This window comes from Triturus cristatus, chromosome 5_2 (genome assembly GCF_964204655.1).
Source record: "Triturus cristatus chromosome 5_2, aTriCri1.1, whole genome shotgun sequence".
In the NCBI taxonomy this organism is placed as follows: Eukaryota; Metazoa; Chordata; class Amphibia; order Caudata; family Salamandridae; genus Triturus; species Triturus cristatus.
In genome coordinates, this window is record NC_140588.1 from 800528571 (window position 1) to 800548732 (window position 20162).

General features: G+C 43.9%; 1 protein-coding gene across 1 annotated transcript in view; it reads left to right on the forward strand.

Annotated features, from left to right (window-relative positions):
- The first annotated feature begins 400 nt into the window (after positions 1-400).
- The window catches only part of BRS3 (bombesin receptor subtype 3), a 152181-nt gene continuing 132419 nt past the window's right edge, over positions 401-20162 (forward strand). Inside the window, exon 1 of the mRNA XM_085606676.1 lies at positions 401-962. Coding sequence (XP_085462802.1) covers positions 502-962 — 461 coding nt within the window. The 5' untranslated portion in view covers positions 401-501. The remainder of the gene's footprint in view (positions 963-20162) is intronic.

Below are 20162 nucleotides of genomic sequence, written 5' to 3' on the forward strand. Positions count from 1 at the left end.
CATCAGCAAGTTACGGTTCTAAGCGAAGGTTCTGTGTAGGTTTATTTTTCACTTTTCCTGAGGTTTAAAATATGAATGCGACTGTAAATGTGTTATTTTATTGGCAAAAGCGCCTCGTTATTAAAAGTGTATTCTGTGTGCACCAGCCTGTTAGTAACGATTATATGTCTGGCATATCTGAAAAAGTGCATATGTTAAAAAATCTCAAATTATTCAGAAGGAATGCTAATGAAATGCAAATCAGGAAGTAAAGAAATGTATCTCCACGGCACCCCCTAAGCTGAACACCAATAAAAAAAAACACAGACCCCCCGCCTCCCACACTGTTCAGCGCTCAGATTGTGTGAAGCAATTTATCCGAGGATCCTTCAGGAGTCAGAAGCGCGGATACACGCGATGGAGCCTCGTGTCTCGCGGGTGAACGGATCCAGGCACTTAGGGGGCAGCTGACATGTGGGGGTCACGGTGCTAAACTAATCTCAGCTGGGCTGCGCTGGGCAGATGACCGCGGTAGGCGCCTCGGAAAGAATGTCAGTAGAAGACTTTTCTCCCTTCAATCAGACTCTGTCGACAGATGCAAACTGCACCGGAGAAGCCACATGTAGTGCTGGCAATGCCAGCGCGGACCAAGAGGGCGCCGGGGATCCCTCGCCGGGGCTGGAGGTCGTGACGACCATCACCGTGGCCTATGCCCTGATCATTTCGGTCGGTCTCCTGGGGAACGTCATCCTGATCAAAGTCTTCTTCAAGATCAAGTCCATGCAGACGGTGCCCAACATCTTCATCACCAGCCTGGCCTTCGGGGACCTGCTGCTGCTGCTGACGTGCGTGCCGGTGGACGCCACGCGCTACATCGCGGACAGCTGGTCCTTCGGCCGCGCGGGCTGCAAGGTGCTCTCCTTCATACAGCTCACCTCGGTGGGGGTGTCCGTCTTCACGCTGACCGTGCTCAGCGCCGACAGGTGCGTCGTACTTTCACTTCAAGAGAATCCGCGCCCGTGCCTTTTTATTCATTTCTCATCTTACGTTCTGCGGCGAGGTACAACTTAAAAGTTTGACTGCATGTAATGACTTTCTTTAAAGAAGCATAGATAAACAACCATGGGTCTAAGATGCGAATTATGCAATATGGTGATAAGTTTGACCCAGTTAGAAAATGTCAAGTAAGAAATTAGGTTCACAGATTCTTGATTCATTTCATATTTAACGGAACTTGTTCGCTTGGACAGCAATCGCATTGTTCTCAAGGGACCGAGTTGGTTGGTAGAAGTAGTAGTAATAGTAGGAGTAAGAGAAAATGATTGGTGCTTCTCTGCCATCTAGTGGTGAAATGTGTTCAGTAAATTAATAGAACAGATGGAAAATGCAGAAGGCGGTGTATAGGGAGTGTCATGTGGAAAATGCGCAAGGTGTGGGTAGGGAGTAAACTCACATAAGTGGTATACCTTGGGTTACATAAAGGAATTGGAAGTGGTCATCCAATGGAAATTAAAATATGGGGTGTCTTTTATTATATACACGGTCACATGAAAACTGACCCTATCTGAAGTCCGGTAGTCTGTAATTTACAAAAGAAAAGTATATATTAAGACTTGCAGTGTGTTGTATTCATATCTAAACAATGCTTTCGATGATTTCCTTTGCCTCTGTTTGGAGCACATGCATTCGGAAATCGTTCTTATTTGCTGATGACGACAGGAGTGATATTTATAAGAATTTTAATTTTAATGTCGTGGCCTGAAATACGATGGAAACCAAAAAAACAATAGGTTGCGCCGTTGCTTGAAAATTATGTCCCGAAATGTTAATTGGAAGGACGTGGGTAGGAAACACTGGCGTTGAAGTGCGACGTACGTTTTCCGTTGACGCACAAGCAATCATTGGCGCGCGTGACTGAAATGAAACGAGCTGCGGACACCTGCAGCGAAGCGTCCGGCTGTCTCGAAGGTTGAACACAGATCAGTCACCGCTGACCGGGATTTTCTTTAAATTACACGCTACACTGTGAAAGTGTAACCGTGCACGTAGCATGGTATGGCTATTTGTATAGCGCTTCCTACTCTAACGAGGCACTGAGGCTCCTACTGTGCACTATTCTCTGGGAGCTCTGTGCCAGTGATCAGTCAGCTATCAGAGTACAGTTTCTAAGACCATCATTTTAGATTTTTTTTTATACGCTAGTAATCACATATAGGGGTTTGCTCAAATGATCCCGCAATACCTGGGCAAGAAACAATTTAATCTAGACAAAATGGTATTATGTGAGAATGAAGTATTACAAAAGTACTTTCCATCGTAAAAAAATTAAATTAGTCACTGGGGATGCATTTGATTATACTAATCATTATTTATTCTGATTTCTTAACACACTTAGTAATCTTCACTGCGGGTACGGGTACCTGAAGTGTACATATTAAACAGCTGCCACCGGCACAGGTAAGCAAGTTGGGGTGGTGGGGCAGAGCAGGGGTGGAAGCCGACAGAGGATGGAATAGCTATTATTTATTTATTTAATTATACCTATTCATTCCTCTGTCAACTTCAGCACCCTCCCAACCTGCCCCGCCCTGCGTTTACCTGTGGTGGGCACCGCTGATATTAAAACAATTCTGACATACAAAAATTCCGCAAAATAAACAAACAGCACAAAGAAAAATTACACTGTGCTGCACAAATTTTGACTTGACAATTTGTGTGGCAACTAGAAACTGGAAGACTGAAGAAAGTTTCTAGTTGCTACGCTAATTGTAAAGTCACAGTTTGTACAGCACAGTATAACTTTTCTTTGTGTTGTTTATTTTGTGTAATTTACGTGTAATTGTATGTAAGAATTGTTTTAATATGTAAACCTCACGTACCAGTACCCGTAGTGAAGATTAGTATGCATGTGATGAAATCAGAATAAATAATGATTGGTATAATCAAATACATCCCCAGATACTAATTTACATTTTCACCATGGAAAGTACTTTTGCAATAATTAATTCCCATCTAATATAATTTTTTCTAGTTTAGATTTTTTATATACAGCAATACAGAGTCTCATTTAAGATGATGGGTAAGAACATTTGTGTCTGTCGTATAGAACTGTGTTTGACTGCACTATAGAACTGCTATGTAGGTGGAAATATTTATAGGCATTTTGTAGTTAAAGCTTATTCTAGCAGGGCCTCAATTATGTCTAACGTGCAAGGGTCAGGCAGGTGTAAAGGTATACAATAATTTACAACTTCCAAGACGGCTGCAAGATTTTTTTTAGGGGGACATAGGAACTTGTTCTGCAGATTGTGAATGGCTATCGTTTTCTTTTTTTTTTCTTTTTTTTTTAACAATCTTTATTGAGTTTTTAAGACATGACCCTAGACCCCCACCCCCCACCCAACAGGTTACAGGCTTTACGGTTGGTTTGCATATACATACATTTTTACAGAAATAAATACAGCTTCATTTGATCTTAGTTATACAGCATCTTGAATCCAGGTTCTTAGTGGATCCCAAATAGCTAGACCTTTCTTTTTTTATTCAAACCCTTACATTTATAGATTGCAATTTCAAAGCTATAAGTAGCAAGTAGGCGAGCCCGCCTTTGATGGAATGAGGGTGGTTGTGGATCTAACCAGGCCGATGCATGACAAATTCTCAATATTGACATTGAAATAAATATAAATCCCCTTGTTCTAATCGGTCGGGAATCCTCCACGACGCCCAAAACTATTTCTGCGGTTGTTATTTCAATATCTTTTTAAATAATTTTTGAAAGGAAGATCGAGATATCCTGTCTAATAGCAGAGAGTTCATTACAAGTATCAAACATATGTATTAGGTCCGCTTCGAGAAACGCACATCGTTTTCTAATGTATTTGTGTCTATTGATTGCACAACTGTTGTCATTGAGGGAGGAACAGAGAATGTGACCCCACCCAGTGAAAAATTTGAAAAACAGGGTCAAATGTACACAAGAGACTAATTCTGCAGCAATATACATAATTGTATTACACTGCTACCAGGGAAAGGAGGTAACTGTAATCAAATAAAAATAAGCACTGGCAAAGGTAATAGTTCTGGCTTTGGCCACCAGCCTTTTTGTAATTCTTGTTTTGGCATGGGTTTTGTAAAACTTTACTATTTAAGAATCTGTTGGGCCCTCATCAATCTAACGAAAACATTGGCTAAAGGCAAAAATGCTTTTTGGTCTGAAAAACAAACATTACTATAGAACTCCCTGGCAGTGAAGGGAACTACCTTGTGGATGGATGTGCTCCTTGTGAAAGGGGCTGTCACATTGCCCTTTGATGCATGCAAGAGTGGCTGAAGGTAAAATGTGAATGATGTAACCACATGTCATAAACATAATTTTAGTAAAATCAATAGGTGATGACTCAGACAGACCTAAAAAAGCCAATTGATCCAGCATTGGCTATCAGCCTCTTGCCTTTGAGAAAGATGGCATGAAATAAAGAGGGAAATAAATAAATTAAGAAAGTAGACAAACAAGAAAGAAGGCAAGAAACAAGGAAAGGAAGGAAGGAAAGAAGAAAGCAAGAAAAGGAAGGAAAGAAAACAAGAAGGGAAAATAAAGCAAAGAGGTAAAAAGGAAGAAAGAAATGAAGAAGAAAAAAGAAAGAAAGACAAAAAGAACAAAATAAATTTAGAAACCAGCATGAAAGAAAGAAGGAAGAAAAGAATAAAAACAATAATGAAGGAAAGGAAGAAAGCAAGAAGAAAAGAAAGAAAGATAGAAAGAAAACGTAATAGGTGTTGGCTCAGACAGACCTAAAAAAGCCAGTTGCGCTAGCATTGGGTGTCAGCCTCCTGCATTTGAGAAAAAAAGGCATTAAAGAAAGAAATTAAGAAGGTAGACAAACAAGAAAGAAGACAGAAAAGGAAGGAAGGAAAGAAGAATGGAAGAAAAAGAGGGGGAAAAAGAAAAGAAAAACAAAAGCAAGAAGGAAGAAAGAGAGGAGGAAGGAAAAAAGAACAAAAGAAAGAAAGAAAGCAGTATGAAGGAAAGAAGGAAGAATAGAAGGTAAACAAGAAAGAACAATAGAAAAGAAAGATACAGAGAAAGAAGGCAAGAAAAAGAGCAGGAAAGGATGAAGAAAAAAGAAAGTAAGAAAGACAGAAAGACAGAATCAAAAATAAAGAAGAAAAGAGAGAAAGCAAAAGAGAGAAAGAAGGAAAGCAAGAAAGAGAAAGAAAGACAGTTAGGATTGGCAAGATTGATAGAGCACACTGATTAGCTTATATCCAGAATTTATGTGAGCTGATTTAAAATAGCAGCAGTCAGATAAACAATGCCTCTCCGAAAGGAATTTACAACATCATTGGAAGGAGATGGGATCCGATAAAGCTGGAATGTGTCCTGTGCTCATATGAAAAGTGTCCTGTTATCACATCAGGCTCTAAACACAAAGACAGCATTAAAGTAATTATAAAGTAAAACCAAAACATTGGCGCTGAAGGGCCCTACCTTGTGTGTGGACGTCCTCCTTGTGAAAGAGCAAAATGAAAACACTCGGGCATATTATCAAGAGATCTATCGCCGCTTTTTTGGCACATAGCGCCAAAAAAGCGGCGATTTTATTATCGCATTATTAACAAGGACTTGCTAACAAGCGTTAGCGCGAGTTTACTTGTGATAACAGCCAGTTTCCTTTTCACTTGGTATGTCAGCGAAATATATCGCTAATGACATGCAAAGTGGGCGTTCCTCACCAAACCTACATGCAAACATTCAGAAACCCAACATCGCACTATTTACAATGTGGCCACGGACCAGCGAAACAATAAGAAAAGCAGCGCTAACCCCGTGTATCGCAGGATTCTAACACCTGATTGAAACCTGAATTAGCTATCTACACAATGGGAGGTGGATTGTCAGGTTAAATCCACACTCTCCTATCAGCAAGCTTTTCTGTAGCGCAGGTACATTATCTTCTGATTTCCCTCGCTAATACAGATTATCACCGTCTATCGCTGTATTTTACATCGCCTCAGTGCAAGGCATTGATGATATGCCGCTAACACGGCGAACTAAACCAGCGATAGACGGCGATAATGTAAAACGCGCTAAGCGGGTTTAGCGAGAATTATCGCTTGTGCTTGTTAATATGCCCCTCACAGCGAAGTTAACCAGTGCCTTAATTAGGCTGACCCATTGCTCCATGCTGTATGCAGGAGAGACACGCTAACGCGTTGACATGCGGGAGAGACACGCTAACACACTGGCATGCAGAAGGAGGGTGCAAGCCTGAGAAAGGCTGCATTTCGGAGGACCGGAAGGTGTCACTCTGAGGGGGTGCCCGCGGCGGTGTGCTGTGTTCCCCCAGTTAATGCCTGCCGCTGTCACTGCTGTTGATTGTTACTAGCCACTTGGGGTAGAGCTCTGCAGGCTGTCCTGTGGGCTTTTAGCGAGTAGCACCATTGCTGAGAGGCAGCGGAGGGTTAATGGCGGTACGATGATGCATCCCTGCACGGAGCTGCAGAAACAAGGGTGAGGCAAAGAGCCCTTTGAGCCTGCAGTGTTCTGCAGACCCCCAGCGTAGTGCACCCCTTCTTCACTCCACTGCATCCATGCAAGGTTTCTTTTCAAGCCTGTGTTGATGGTGAGGTGAAAGGTGAGGGGGGGCAGGTTAGGCGCTATAGTGTCGGCAGCCTGAGGTGCGGAGGCAGCCTCTCTAGTGAGCAGGTGCTGCTTTACTTCTTAGGCATTACCTGTAACCCCCCTCCCTGCTGCTCTGGACCCGTTACCTCAGTGATTGCCGCTGATTCTGGCATCCTTGTTGTAATCTATCCGTGTTGTTGGTCTGTGGGATTTCCCTTCTTGTGCAAGCATACTCAATGGAAAGCACTGCCAGCTAAGGTCTTTTAAGTCAGTAAGAAAGCAACTACTGGAAACTATTGGAACCAGCGACTGTGGAAAGCTGTTGTCCCAGGCAAACGTAAAGCCCGTGATTTTCGATTGCTACTTCAGTTATGACAGTACGTATATTGAGGCCAAGAGGAAGAGGAGGTGGGGCTGACTACCTTGGTCAGCGCAGGGGGGGATTAAAGTGTCATCCGAGAGCACCCAGGAACAGGGCATAGAGCACTGCCAGGGCCCGCAGACCCTGTCTCCCTTATCCCAGATGTCTTTGTGATCCCCGCTATTATTGAAGAGCAAGGAGGGAGCATTGATTCAGGGGAGTTCAATATGTTGGCTGTCATCAAAGAAACCTCCAAGGAGACTGGGGAAACCAAGGACACTAAAGGGGACACTAACTCGCCCCACCTGCAGCCATTTAAATTGATGATGGACCATCAGGGGGTCCCACCACAAGGTGGGCTGGCGATTGCCACTTAAGTGATGTGACTCCCTGACCCTATCAGGGTTTGACTCGGAGTCCGATTGCTGCAATCCTGCTACTACTTCAGGAGGATTATTGTAGTTATAACTCTTCGTCTCCTCTGCAGGTTGGCCAAGCTGACTCGAGAGGCGACCCCATCCCCAAGAAGGATTCAAGGCTGGAAATTACATTTAATCAGAAAATTCACTCTATATTGAGTCTGTGACCACCATGAGTACTGCCGCCCCCGTTCCTTTCCAATCTGAGGTATAAAAGGGTTAGATTGGGGCCGAGGCAGAAGTCAGGTAGGTCTGTTGCTAGGTTGCCATCTCCTTGCAGGATTATGTTGATAAACATTTTAAAGTCAGAAGTCCAAGGTTCACCCTGGCTGAGGGGGAGAGTATTTCGAGTGTGGTCATAAATTATATTGACACCAAGAATGGATCTATCGGGGAAGAGAGGACATTTATTTCTGGCGGAGAAGAAGGTGGTGTTGGGGGGCATGAGGCCCCCATAGTTGAGCTTCCCTTTCTTATGGAACCAGCAGAAAAAATGGAAATATAGATTGATGCAGAGCCGCAAGGCCCCCTTGAGTGCTTCAGGCAAAGTTTGAGGAACCTGGAGTCGCAATGCTCTCTAATCTGATTGAGGGGCTCAAAGGACAGGGGTGCTTTTGGTCCCAGACCCCCAAGATCTTCATCCTCTCCAATGGTTATGAGAGGAGCAGGGCCTTGTGTAACCCCAATTGAGCCACTGTATAAAGAACAATCTGAATGTATTTCTTCTGCCATGTATGAGGAGCATGAGGAATTGATGACTGGGCCTAGGAGGAGTATCGATGACAATGATAATGATAAGCTTTCTAAACACGAGCTAACAAATTAGACTAATTCCCTGGGGAATATTTCTGATTTTGCCTGAGATTTGTCAATGTTGAACCTCCTCTTCCTAATGCAAACAACCTTTCAGGGAATGTTAAAGGCATTGGTTTTGAATAATATTCAATATGTGAAACGTATCCAACTGCTCGAAAGTATTCGTTAATCACTAAAGGATGGTGCTAGGGATGCAATCTTGGGAGGAGATTCAAATGGTGTTGTCCCTGATCCTAGCCCTTCTTCTACCCGCTCTCGAGTTTGGTGCCAGCATCTCTGAAACACTTACCTGCCGTGAGGGGAACGGCCATTCAGCGGGGGGAACTTGATCCCTGTGCACACGAACTTCGCCGCCTTGAGGGAAACGGCCAACGCGAACCACATTTCCCAGCATCCCCTGCTATTGGCGCTCACTGCTGACGACGCTTGGCGCGCCGGAACACTATTTAGGCCGCCAGATGCCCCCGCAGCGCGGGACGCGCTCTCGAGTTTGGTGCCAGCATCTCTGAAACACTTACCTGCCGTGAGGGGAACGGCCATTCAGCGGGGGGAACTTGATCCCTGTGCACACGAACTTTGCCGCCGTGAGGGGAACGGCCAACGCGAACCATATTTCCCAGCATCCCCTGCTATTGGCGCTCACTGCTGACGACGCTTGGCGCGCCGGAGCACTATTTAGGCCGCCAGGAGCCCCCGAAGCGCGGGACACGCGCGGGCAGCGCCTGGGCCAAGGGCGGGCCCTCTGTGGCCCTCAGAGGCCAGAGGAAGCTGGGCTGGGCCACGGACCTTGGCTCCGTCTTAAAGATTACAAAATCGATGTGAGTCTCTTATATTTGTCACTAGAGTAAAGTGCCTGTGCCTATTTATTGTTGTTATTTGTAGTGAATTGTGACATATAGGCAAGTTGGATCATGTCTAAATCTAAGACAGACAAAACTGTATCCGTGCTAGGAGCCATGGACAACTACCTGGTCAAAAAGGTGAACCAAATTAATAATGAGCGTAGGGCCTCACTAGGTCGAGGAGATTACCCTGCTTCACACGAAGAGGTGCCTTTCCAACCGCTGGTCCAGGCTGTAACTGATATTCTGGAGGGGGGTAATAGGGGAACCATCACGGCTGAAGTACAGGTTCATGCCGTTTCAAATGATGTCCTACCTGCAACAATTAATGAATTCGCTGAAGAAGAGCTACTACCTTCCCCTAGGCCAGTGAGACTATGCAGAAAGGCACAAATTAAACGTGGGGGGAAGAATAGCAAAAAAAGAGCAGAAAAAGCCATTCTGTCTTGAATAGCGCTGTGATTATAACTGATTGTCACGAAGATATAAATGTGGTTGGCACAAATCGAAATATAAATATGGAGCAACTTGCCCTTTTAACTCATTCTATAGAAGTAAAGATAGAGGCAAAAATTATTGAGCTGATGAAACCCTTGATATCCAAAATAGATATAGTGGCACTAGAAGTCGAGAGATTGGGTAGGCTGCTAGCAACACACCTGGCCTCAGCAGCGGCAGGAAGATCTAAGGTGGTGGACAAGAGATCAGTTGCTGAGGGGCAGGGAACTGGTAGAGTAAACTTACAGCAAACTATCCAACCAACATCTGTATTTGAGCCAGCCCCACTTGAGTCTATCCCTCCAACCACTCAGAATAAAAAGGCCATAGTAGCCCCTGAGGGAACGCCAGCTCTTACGTATGTAAAGAAAAATCACCATGCTAACCTCCCTCCTGAGTGCGCACCTTATGTGGTTGTTCTTATAAATGTTCCCCCCATTGAGTGTCATCCTCATCAGGCCTATGAGGAATCCCATGACTCACTAAAAAATAGAACAGTATCATGGTTGAATAAAAACTGTGGGTTTCCAGTCACATTTGCTGACCAAATATTGCCAACAAGGAGGGTGAACTGGATTGGAACATCCAGGAAATCAACAAATAGAGTCTGTATTATTGTTAATTTTAAGCATCCCCAACATGTTGCCACAGTTTTATTAAGAGCGGCATCCTCAGTCTATAATGTGAATAGTATATGTGTACGCCCACTTGGTTACTTTAATACCCATTTGATTAAAGTCCCACCGAATTCTGGGTCACTTCGACCATTTACTCCTATTCAGCCACTGACCCCTAACGGAGCATACTTGTACAATGTTGGTAATCAGTGTGGGCAAGGGCTCAACATTGTAACACAGAATAGATTTGATATTCTCTCAGGTCTAGAGTCATGCGATTGACGTGAGGAATTTTTGGGACAGGAAAATGAGAGTTCGGAGGAAGTGGGATGCGTTGAGATAATCTGGACAAAAACGAGTCAGAATAATGTAATTTCATGGAATATTGCGGGTTTGGGCACTAAGATGGAGGATTGCAACTGGATCAGGTACATTAAGCAGTACCAAATCATCTGCTTGCAGGAGACTTGGTCTATTGACTGTAACTACTTTCTCGAAGGGTACAAGGCTTATTATGTCCCTGCAATAGCGACTACCAGGGGCAGGCCCAAAGGGGGAATGGTTACATTCATCTCGGTCGCATTATCTTGTAAAGTACGCAGAGTCTCAACAAGCAGTACTGGAATTATTGGTCTAGTTTTAACGGGGGAAAACTGTATGGCCGGTGTGATTAATTTTTATAATGCTATTAATTTTTACTAAGCTCCCAGTCAGATAGCAGCATTGAATGCTTTCATTAGTAGTTCCATGAAGGACTGTGCCCATAATCATCTGATTATGGGGGACTATAATGTCCATCCCTGTGGGGACCCTCCTTTTAAAAGTACCATAGATCTGAACTGTCCACGATCCGCGGATTTTCATTTTGAACATACAACGGAGGGGGAACACTTAAATGATATGCTTAATGATCTGGACTTAATGGCGACAATGGCATTGACTGACCCTACTATGTGTTTTGAGATACCGACCTTTAAGGGTCACGGGAGGGGAACCTTCATTGATTATGTGTTATTGACATCATCAATGCAGTTCTTTGGGGGTTCCTTTACTATTGAAGCCAGCGAGTTCAGTGATCACAACCCACTCACTGTACACATGAGGGGCCCGTGGTTAGTTAAAGAAGGAATGAACTTTTCTTCAGGTAGGGCGAGTACGACAGATGGGAGACGTCGTTTAAGATGGTCTAAGATCATCCCAGATTTGCTATACAAAGAGATTAAAGTCGCCTGTGCAGATGAGATTTCGGTTTGTACGCAAGAAGGTGCACAGCCACACAATGTCCTTAATGCTTTTCAAAGTTTAGCGGGTAAGGTTTCAAAGTTGCTGTCAGCTCCTGCAAAGAAGCTGGAGATTAAGGGACCTAAATGGTTTAATTATGAATGCTCAAAAGCTGCTAGAAACTTAAGAATAGTACTGGCAGCCAAACCAAGGATAAAGGCAGAAGTTCAGCTATGTCGTAAGATATATAAAACTTCTATCGCCCGACACAAGGAATTCCTTAGGGAAGAGGCATGGAGTGAGATTCTTGATCCCTCTACTCTGCAGTGTAGCACTAGATTCTGGGCAGTGATAAGGAAACCTTTTTTGGTCCAGGAGCCGGGTGACGGCTTAGATTGTTATATACCTAAGGAGGATTGGGAAGCACATTTTAAGAAATTTTTCTGTTGCTCGATGGATGAGTCTCTTAACTCTGTCTTTTCTGTCAGTGGTGAAACAATTAGCTTCATTTGAGGTGAAGTTATTGAGGGCATTGTGGGTCTAACAGCTGGTAAAGCAAAAGGGCCTGATGGGATCCCTCCGGACTTGTACAAGACCGAGCCTAACTTTTGGGCACCCATATTAGAATCTGTTTTTAATGCTGCTGTGAAAGATGGGTGCCCGCAATCATGGGGTGTCTCTACAATTGTCCCGGTTTTTAAGAAGGGGGACAAAGGTAGTCTACATTGTTATAGACCCATCTCACTAATAGACTCTATGGTTAAAATTGTAGGAAGAATTCTATTGCAGTGACTCTCTGACTGGGCAAAGGAAAAAAACATCTTGTCCATCTCTCAGTATGGATTTTGTAGAGGTCGCTCGACAATAACTCAGTGCCTTAACCTCTTTCTAATATTAAGTAAGTATACCGTAGCACAAAGGGGCACAATCCATCTCGCCTTCATGGATCTGTCCTCAGCTTTCGACTGTGTAAACAGGGGAAAGCTGTGGCAGTCCATGAGGGAGAAGGGGGTAGACAGTGGTGTGGTTGATTTTCTGGCTGATCTACTGAGGAAATATGAATTTTTATGGTCAATTGTGTCCCCTATCTAGACCCCAACGGCTCCATGTACATGCTACAAGTACATGTATGTTCCCTCCACTTCAAGCTACGAAGACGCAAAAACAATTGTGTCCAACGTTAATATGTCCTTTTTCAGATCTGCCATGAATGGGTCAGATATTCCGTTCCTAAGTATGCCTTGCCACCGTCTTTATATGGTATACTTTTCACGTTTTCCAGCTCTGGCAAGGTAGGCCCTGAATTCTGCCATCGAGCTTTTTCTGTTTCTGCCTCTGAATACTCCAGCCTGGACCTGTATCTGTATCCATGAACTTTGTCTTACTTCCTGCGCGGCTAACGGTGCCTAGCCCGGCCTGTTGCCTGCCAAAACTGTATTCAGCCTTCAAGTTATCTGCTCCGCTCCTCGAGAAATGCATTCCTGTCTAGTAGCTTAGGTAAACATCCCTCCAGCTGCAGAGCAAAGGGCCCGGCCTTACTGTCTCCGTGCAAGTAATTCATGACTTTCGTTACCATGGTAGGCCCATGCCCCCTCGCATCTCATGTAGACACTTAGACGCTTGTACACGCACTAGCAGTCAGTATAGAATAGACTCTGTCCGAAAGGACCTTTCCTTCCAGATAATATAGTTCCTTAAACACAAGATATTAGATATGATTTGGGATTAGGTTGTCCTGACATCCCAGACTTCTGTCTCCTCATGTAGGGCTAAATGTCAAGTTCCTTCACCCTCTAGTTACACGTCAATCACACGTCATGCGGCTGCGCGCGCATCTCTGCCATGTATTTCTGCTGACTTTGCAGGATTCTCTTATGGATCCCCCCACTTGTGTCATCATCATAATGACGTTTCTAGTATACGCCTTTATGCACGCCTATTGTAACGCCTTTTTATTACGTATGTGTATTCTTATCTCTCTTCTCAACTGTAACGCCTTCTGCATATGTCTTTACTGTAATGCATTTTACTATAAATATCATAACCTGTCAATAATGTATTGCTGATCCCTTCCTGAACCTTCGTGGTGACGGAACTCGATTGCCTGGTTCGAACCATCATTCCTTTGTAAGGAATAAATTCCCTTTTATAACCTCAAATACCACGGATTCTGCCTCTTATTTTTACTGAGTTATTCTTATTGAATTTTACCGCATAAATTAAGTCTAGGTAATTTAAATTTACCACATAATTGGCGCCCGAACAGGGACACCTCTCACACCCCACGCGCCGGAGGTGCGTTGCAGACCCGGTCTCCTGCCACAGCCGGACGGACAATTACGCGTACCCGCAGGATTTCCTGTATCTCCCTCAGGCCAACGGGGGCGACTGAGGCTGCGATCAACACCCAGACGAGGCGGTGAGGAGTGCGGAGAATCCCGACCAGAGCCTAGCTGAGAGAGCAAGATCCGAGGTATACAGAGGCCCACCAGATTCCGAAGTTCCGAAGTATCTAAGTCACGAGTCGAGTCCAGTCCAGTTTGGTCTAGTCCAGTCCAGACTTCCGAGGCCTTCCGTTCCGTGCTTCCAGGTGAGTACCGTTGCTGGGGACGCATCTAGACGTGCACATTAGTTTGTGCCGGTCAAGACGGGTTTGGGTACACAGACCTGGTCTGCACTGTTTTAGCAGTGTATCTGTACTGTTTAGCAGTACATACGGTATATTTAGTATTATGCAGTTAACTAGTTTTATTCTAATTATTATTGTTCGTTTCTAAAAAGTTTGTGATATGTTTTAAATGTCGTGGTATGAGTGATTGTTCGATCTTCATTATTGTGGTTATTGTAATTATTGTGTTCAAAACCGAGTAAGAATTAAGTAGCAAGGTTCAAGATGCCGTTATTTTCAAAATTAAGACAGATAAAAACTAGAAAAGGGATACTCGAGGAAGCTGTTCCCATTCCACCTAGGGACACTCCAGGGTACTTTATGTACCATAAACATGGCCTAGATGCCGTATTATATCTTGATCTATGGGTGGACTACACCAAGGATTTAGCAGAGAGTCAGAGATGGCCCGCTGCTGGGACATGGGATGCAGATTGCATCATGAGAGTAGAAGAAGCATTATGGAAAAAGAAAGCCAGACAGTCACAGAAAGATGCCATTGAACTATGGCGTAAAGAATCGCATAGACGCACAGAGAAAGCGCTCAGAAAATAAGAGAAAAGTAGGGAAGATTCAGAAAGAGCCCGAGAAAACATATTAATTGACAAAGGTATCCGAGTAAAAACAGAACAAGTAGACAGACAACGAAACACTCTTATGAATGGTATGTATCCTCTTCTGGCCGAGGGTTTGCCTAAGGCCACCCTGGAGGTACCAAAAGATCTGCCACCTCCATTACTCCCGATTAAAGTACATCCCAAGACCGCAAAGGACATTTTCCTTTCTTCCTATTTAGATGATACAGCCCCCGAATATGCTAATGGTGCGCAGCCACGCACACCACCTGTTAACGACGCTCAACCCCAAGATCAGCTGCACCCACCTCCGCAGCAACAAACCCCTCCTCACGTTCTAAACATTCCATCTGTTTCTACAGTCCTTCCTGCACCCACACTCTCTACCCTACACCCAACAAATCCTTTTGGACTTGGCACCTCAGGAGGTGCGACAGGAGGTTTTTCCACGCCACCGCCAGCAACTAGACTGACTTATAGGGATTTAGCACACCAACGTACACCCCAAAGAGCTAATGACAATATATTAAATGAGCCTCTTACAGATTGTAGATATGATCCAGTGCCAGGTAAACACGACAGAATGTTGCTATCTTCAGTACGTTTACGACGAGTTGCAAACTATTTAATGACATTACCAGGAATGGTTGAACATCTAGACAAAATATATCGCTTTGTCCAAACAGGGCAAGGTCCTGAAAGTATTGGCGAGGCCATGGAATACCAGAAAGTAGACATGCAAAAATTATTGTTACGCTTTTTCATAAACTGCTTGATCAGAAACAGAGATAGGCCTGAGGTAGATCCGGAGGAAATGCAAGGACTTACCAGATGGGGTCAGAATATAGCAGACGGGAAACATGATAAACAGAAGTATATAGAAGTCATGTGCCGAAAGATCAGAAAAGAAGTAGAACGAATACATGAAAGAAGATTAGAAGCAGATAAAACTGAATCAGAGGAAGAAGAGGAAGAAGAGGAGGAACAGTCAGAAATGAACACAGGGCAATTAGAATTACCAGCTAGACAAACGATAGCTTATGTAGGAAGAGGAAGATCTTTCAACAATCCAATACGTCCAATACGTCCAGAATGTAACAGAATTTTTCAAACAGCTATCTCAAATCCAAGGACCCCTGAACACTTATTCCAGGCTACTGATAAATTACTTCGAGAACGAAGGGGGTACCATGTGCTCGATTCTATGGATGAACAAGAATTAGCCAGGTCAGCAGTACAATGGGCTGACAGCTCTGAAAAATACAGTGATGATGCGCTAGCACACACGTTTCTGAATCTCGCCCCAGATGAACAGCGTTTAGCTAGTATATACATGATACAACATCTCCTTATATTATATAAAGGCCAACACTCCGATCCTGGTCCCCTACCTGATATACTGATAGAACTACTCCTGAATAAATGGAGAGGTCTAGGTACCGATCTAATTAAAGTAATTCTAGAATACCGACATAGATATAGTGCCTTTTTGTGTCCAGAACATGATCCAGCTTCTTCCATGGAGAGAAAAACGTATTACATAGACAGACAGAATCCCTTACGCGAAGTACACCCAGTTAGAAATGATGACAATACGTTTAGACGCGTGTTTGTGTACACGCCCATAACTAAAATAGAACTATTGGAAATGAAAAAATTAGTGCCCAGCCATGACAAAGATCCAGCAGGTTTTCACCGTGAACTAAAGGACATGTTACTCATGGGTGATTATACCTATCCTGACATTATGAAAATATTGAAAGTATTATTGCCTGCCGGTATTTACGAGAAACTCAAAGAAAAAGAGTGGGAAGTGGGAGACCAAAAGATTGATTGGACCGTATTAGAAAACGAAGAAAATGCCCGAACTGCAGGCGTAGGGCTTGGGGACAAAACTAAAGCATTGCCAGGATTATTAGTACAAGTATTGCCACGTTTATTAACTACGAAAAAGGAAGACTGGGGAGCAATCTCAGCTTGTAAACAGAAACCCGACGAAGACACTAGTGATTTTTATTCCCGATTTGAAAAATGTTTTGGTATTAATAGCGGCCTGAAAGCAAGTAGCGAGTCATATCCACATCTTTTTGTCACAAAACTAGTCGAGAATTCCCTGCCACAGGTTAAAAACAGAGTATTGAATGTTGAGAGCACTTGGCAAGCTAACACTCCTTCACAAATGTTACAAATGTTACAGTATCACCAGAATAGAATTAGAGAAGAACAAGAACACGAACAAAGACGTATGAAAGACACGAAAATGAAAATGCTCGTCGCTCAGTCAGTTCCAGCTGACGGTCATAAAAAGGGTACGACACAGTCCAGTAATTCAGCGGTTCCCGTTAAAGGGACATGCAACTATTGTAAACAGCCAGGTCATTATATAAACGACTGTGCAGTTCTGAAACATAATATCTCTACGGGTAAAACCAAAGAGAGACCACGTCCCCCTAGACAGGATCAGATCCAACAACAAGCACCGCAACATGTACAGCCTATGCCGGTTCCACAACAGACCGTAGTGGTACCACAACCACAGTCACAGCCTATTGCCGCAACACAAAACACGACACAACAGATGTACCAGTATGCACAAAATGACTATCCAGATTATCAGCGCTACACATGAAATAGCCTAGAGAGGGAAGTTGGCTTACCCCTTATTGAGGTTCCTGTAGATCAAGAGGGTCCTTATGTACAGAGTCAAGTATTAGGGAAAGACAGAAAGTTCCTACTTGATACAGGGGCAAGCAGAACAACTATAAGTCACGACGAAGTCCCAGGGGCACCCCTCTCAGGCTCACAAAATATTTCCCTTGGTTTCTCAGGAAAGCCTACTATTAACGAAGTATCGCAACCGCTTGCATTTACAGTTGGTCCATTGACACGGACTACAGATCTATTGCTTACAAAATCATGTCCAGAAAACTTGTTAGGTATAAAAACATTGAAAGCTCTAGGAGCTATAATATGTTGTTCTCCGGACGGAGTACGACTATTTTTGCGTGACTTTAAAGGTCACTACGTGTCAAGAGACATGGATCACCGGTTACAGAATCTACCTGCACATTTATGGGCACAAGGCCCCACTGATGTAGGTTGTATGCACATTACACCATATCGAGTTACACTCAAAGCAGGAGTGGTATTACCACGAATACGACAATACAAGTTACCTCCAGATGCTGTAGTGGCTTTACTGCAAATCATTGACGAGCTCATTGCACAAGGAGTGGTTGTAGAAACCGACTCCAATGTATGTAATTCTCCGATCATTCCGATTCTTAAACGAACTGATCCAAAAGCACCACCAGTATATCGATTAGTTATTGATCTGCGCGAATTGAATAAATGCATTGTACCACAATATCCCGTGGTCCCAGATATCTCTTCATTACTGACAGCTATTGATTCAGAAGCAACGTTCTTTACTGTAATTGACCTCAAGAACGCCTTCTTTAGCGTCCCAATCGATCCGGAAAGCCAATATTTGTTCGGATTTAGTTTAAATGGACGAAGTTTTAAATTCGCACGCGCGCCTCAAGGATTTACAGAAAGTCCTAGCATCTACAGCCAAGCACTGAAAAGACAACTTGACAGTATCCACATGCCAGTTAACACTGCACTGCTTCAGTATGTCGATGATCTGCTGATCACCGCCCGAAGCGAACCCGAATGTGAAAAAGCATCACTGACGGTTTTACATTTTCTGGCCGACAAGGGGCACAAGGTGTCCCCTTCGAAGCTGCAATTCTGTGCCCAGCAAGTTGTGTACCTAGGGCACTTGCTGTCCAAGGGGGGGAGACAGCTCACACCTGACCGCATCCAGTTAATTGTAAACATGCCACCACCCAAGACACAAAAGGAGGTACGGGCCTTCATAGGCCTCACTTCGTACTGTAGGCAGTGGATTCCCCAATATGCATTTCTAGCAAAACCACTCATTCAGTTGACAACCCAGGAGGCAGCGACATCGACTGTCCTCCCTTGGACTCCAGAACACACACAAGCTTTTGAAGACTTAAAGAAAGCTTTATGCCAAGCACCTGTTTTAGCGACACCATGTTACAGTAAGCCTTTTACACTCTTTGTTACAGAACGTGAAGGTACTGCCTTGTCAGTACTCACTCAGGAACAAGCAGGATCACACAAACCATGTGCTTACTTTTCCAGCACATTAGATCCCGTAGCTCAAGCTCTTCCTGCGTGCCTGAAATCAGTTGCAGCGACAGCTCTAGCGATCAGACAAAGCGATTCCATAGTATTAGGACATCAATTGACAGTACAAGTACCACACGCAGTAGAAGTTCTCTTGAACCGGACACAAACACAACACTTGACTATAGCACGACTGACAGGTTACGAACTAACATTGTTTCAGCCACACATAGAAATCAGACGTTGTAGTACATTAAATCCTGCCACACTTTTGCCATTAAGTGGAACAGACCCACTGGCACATGATTGCATCGAAGTCATTACTATTACGACGAAACCCAGACAAGACTTAACAGATGTCCCATTACCAGACCCAGACCTGACATTTTATGTAGATGGTTCATGTATGAGAACAAGTACAGGAGAGTTAGTGGCCGCTTATGCAGTCACGACAGACACCGAAGTCATTGAAACAAATTGTATTGACACATTATCAGCTCAAGCAGCAGAGCTTATTGCTCTGACACAAGCCTGTATTCAAGCCAAGAATAGAAAAGTTAACATATACACAGATTCACGTTATGCATTCGGAGTTGTACACGACTTCGGAGTCCTTTGGCGAGAGAGGGGTTATTTGACTTCTCACGGTGCCAACATTCAACACGGTCCCCTCATTCAAGCTCTATTAGATGCAATACATCTGCCTACTTCAATATCTATCATGAAGTGCAAAGCCCATACAAAAGTCACCGATATTATTTCCCAGGGTAACGACCTAGCAGACCGAACAGCTAAGCAAACAGCACAGAATAGGACTCATGCAACTGACTTGACAAAGACAATAGTTCCGACATCGACACACTGCATGACAGTTAGGGATCCCGCCCTTGATGTAATTGACATACAGACACATGCTACACCAGAGGAAATAAAGAAATGGACTGAATTAGGAGGGATCCAAACAGATCAGGGATGGATGACGAAGGGAAAATCTATATGGTTTCTCCCCGACTCAATGGTCCAAGTTATCATTAACACAATACATAGTCCAGCACATCTAGGAGAAAAAGCTATGTTAGACAGTATTCAACACATTTGGTTCAACAAAAACTTACGAGCTGCAGCCAAACAGAAAGTCCGAACTTGTATGATTTGTTGTCAGTTCAATCCAGGTAAAGGCGTACCTGTAGAGCAGGGTGGATTTCAACCTCCCGATCACCCTTTTGAAGTCCTCCAGATGGATTATATCCAGATGGAACGATGTCGAGGATTCAAATATGTCCTCGTAGTTGTATGCGCTCTTTCCCGTTGGACAGAGGCATATCCCGTCTCAGATTACACTGCCCCGACTACTGCCAAACAATTAGTTCGTGAATTCTTCCC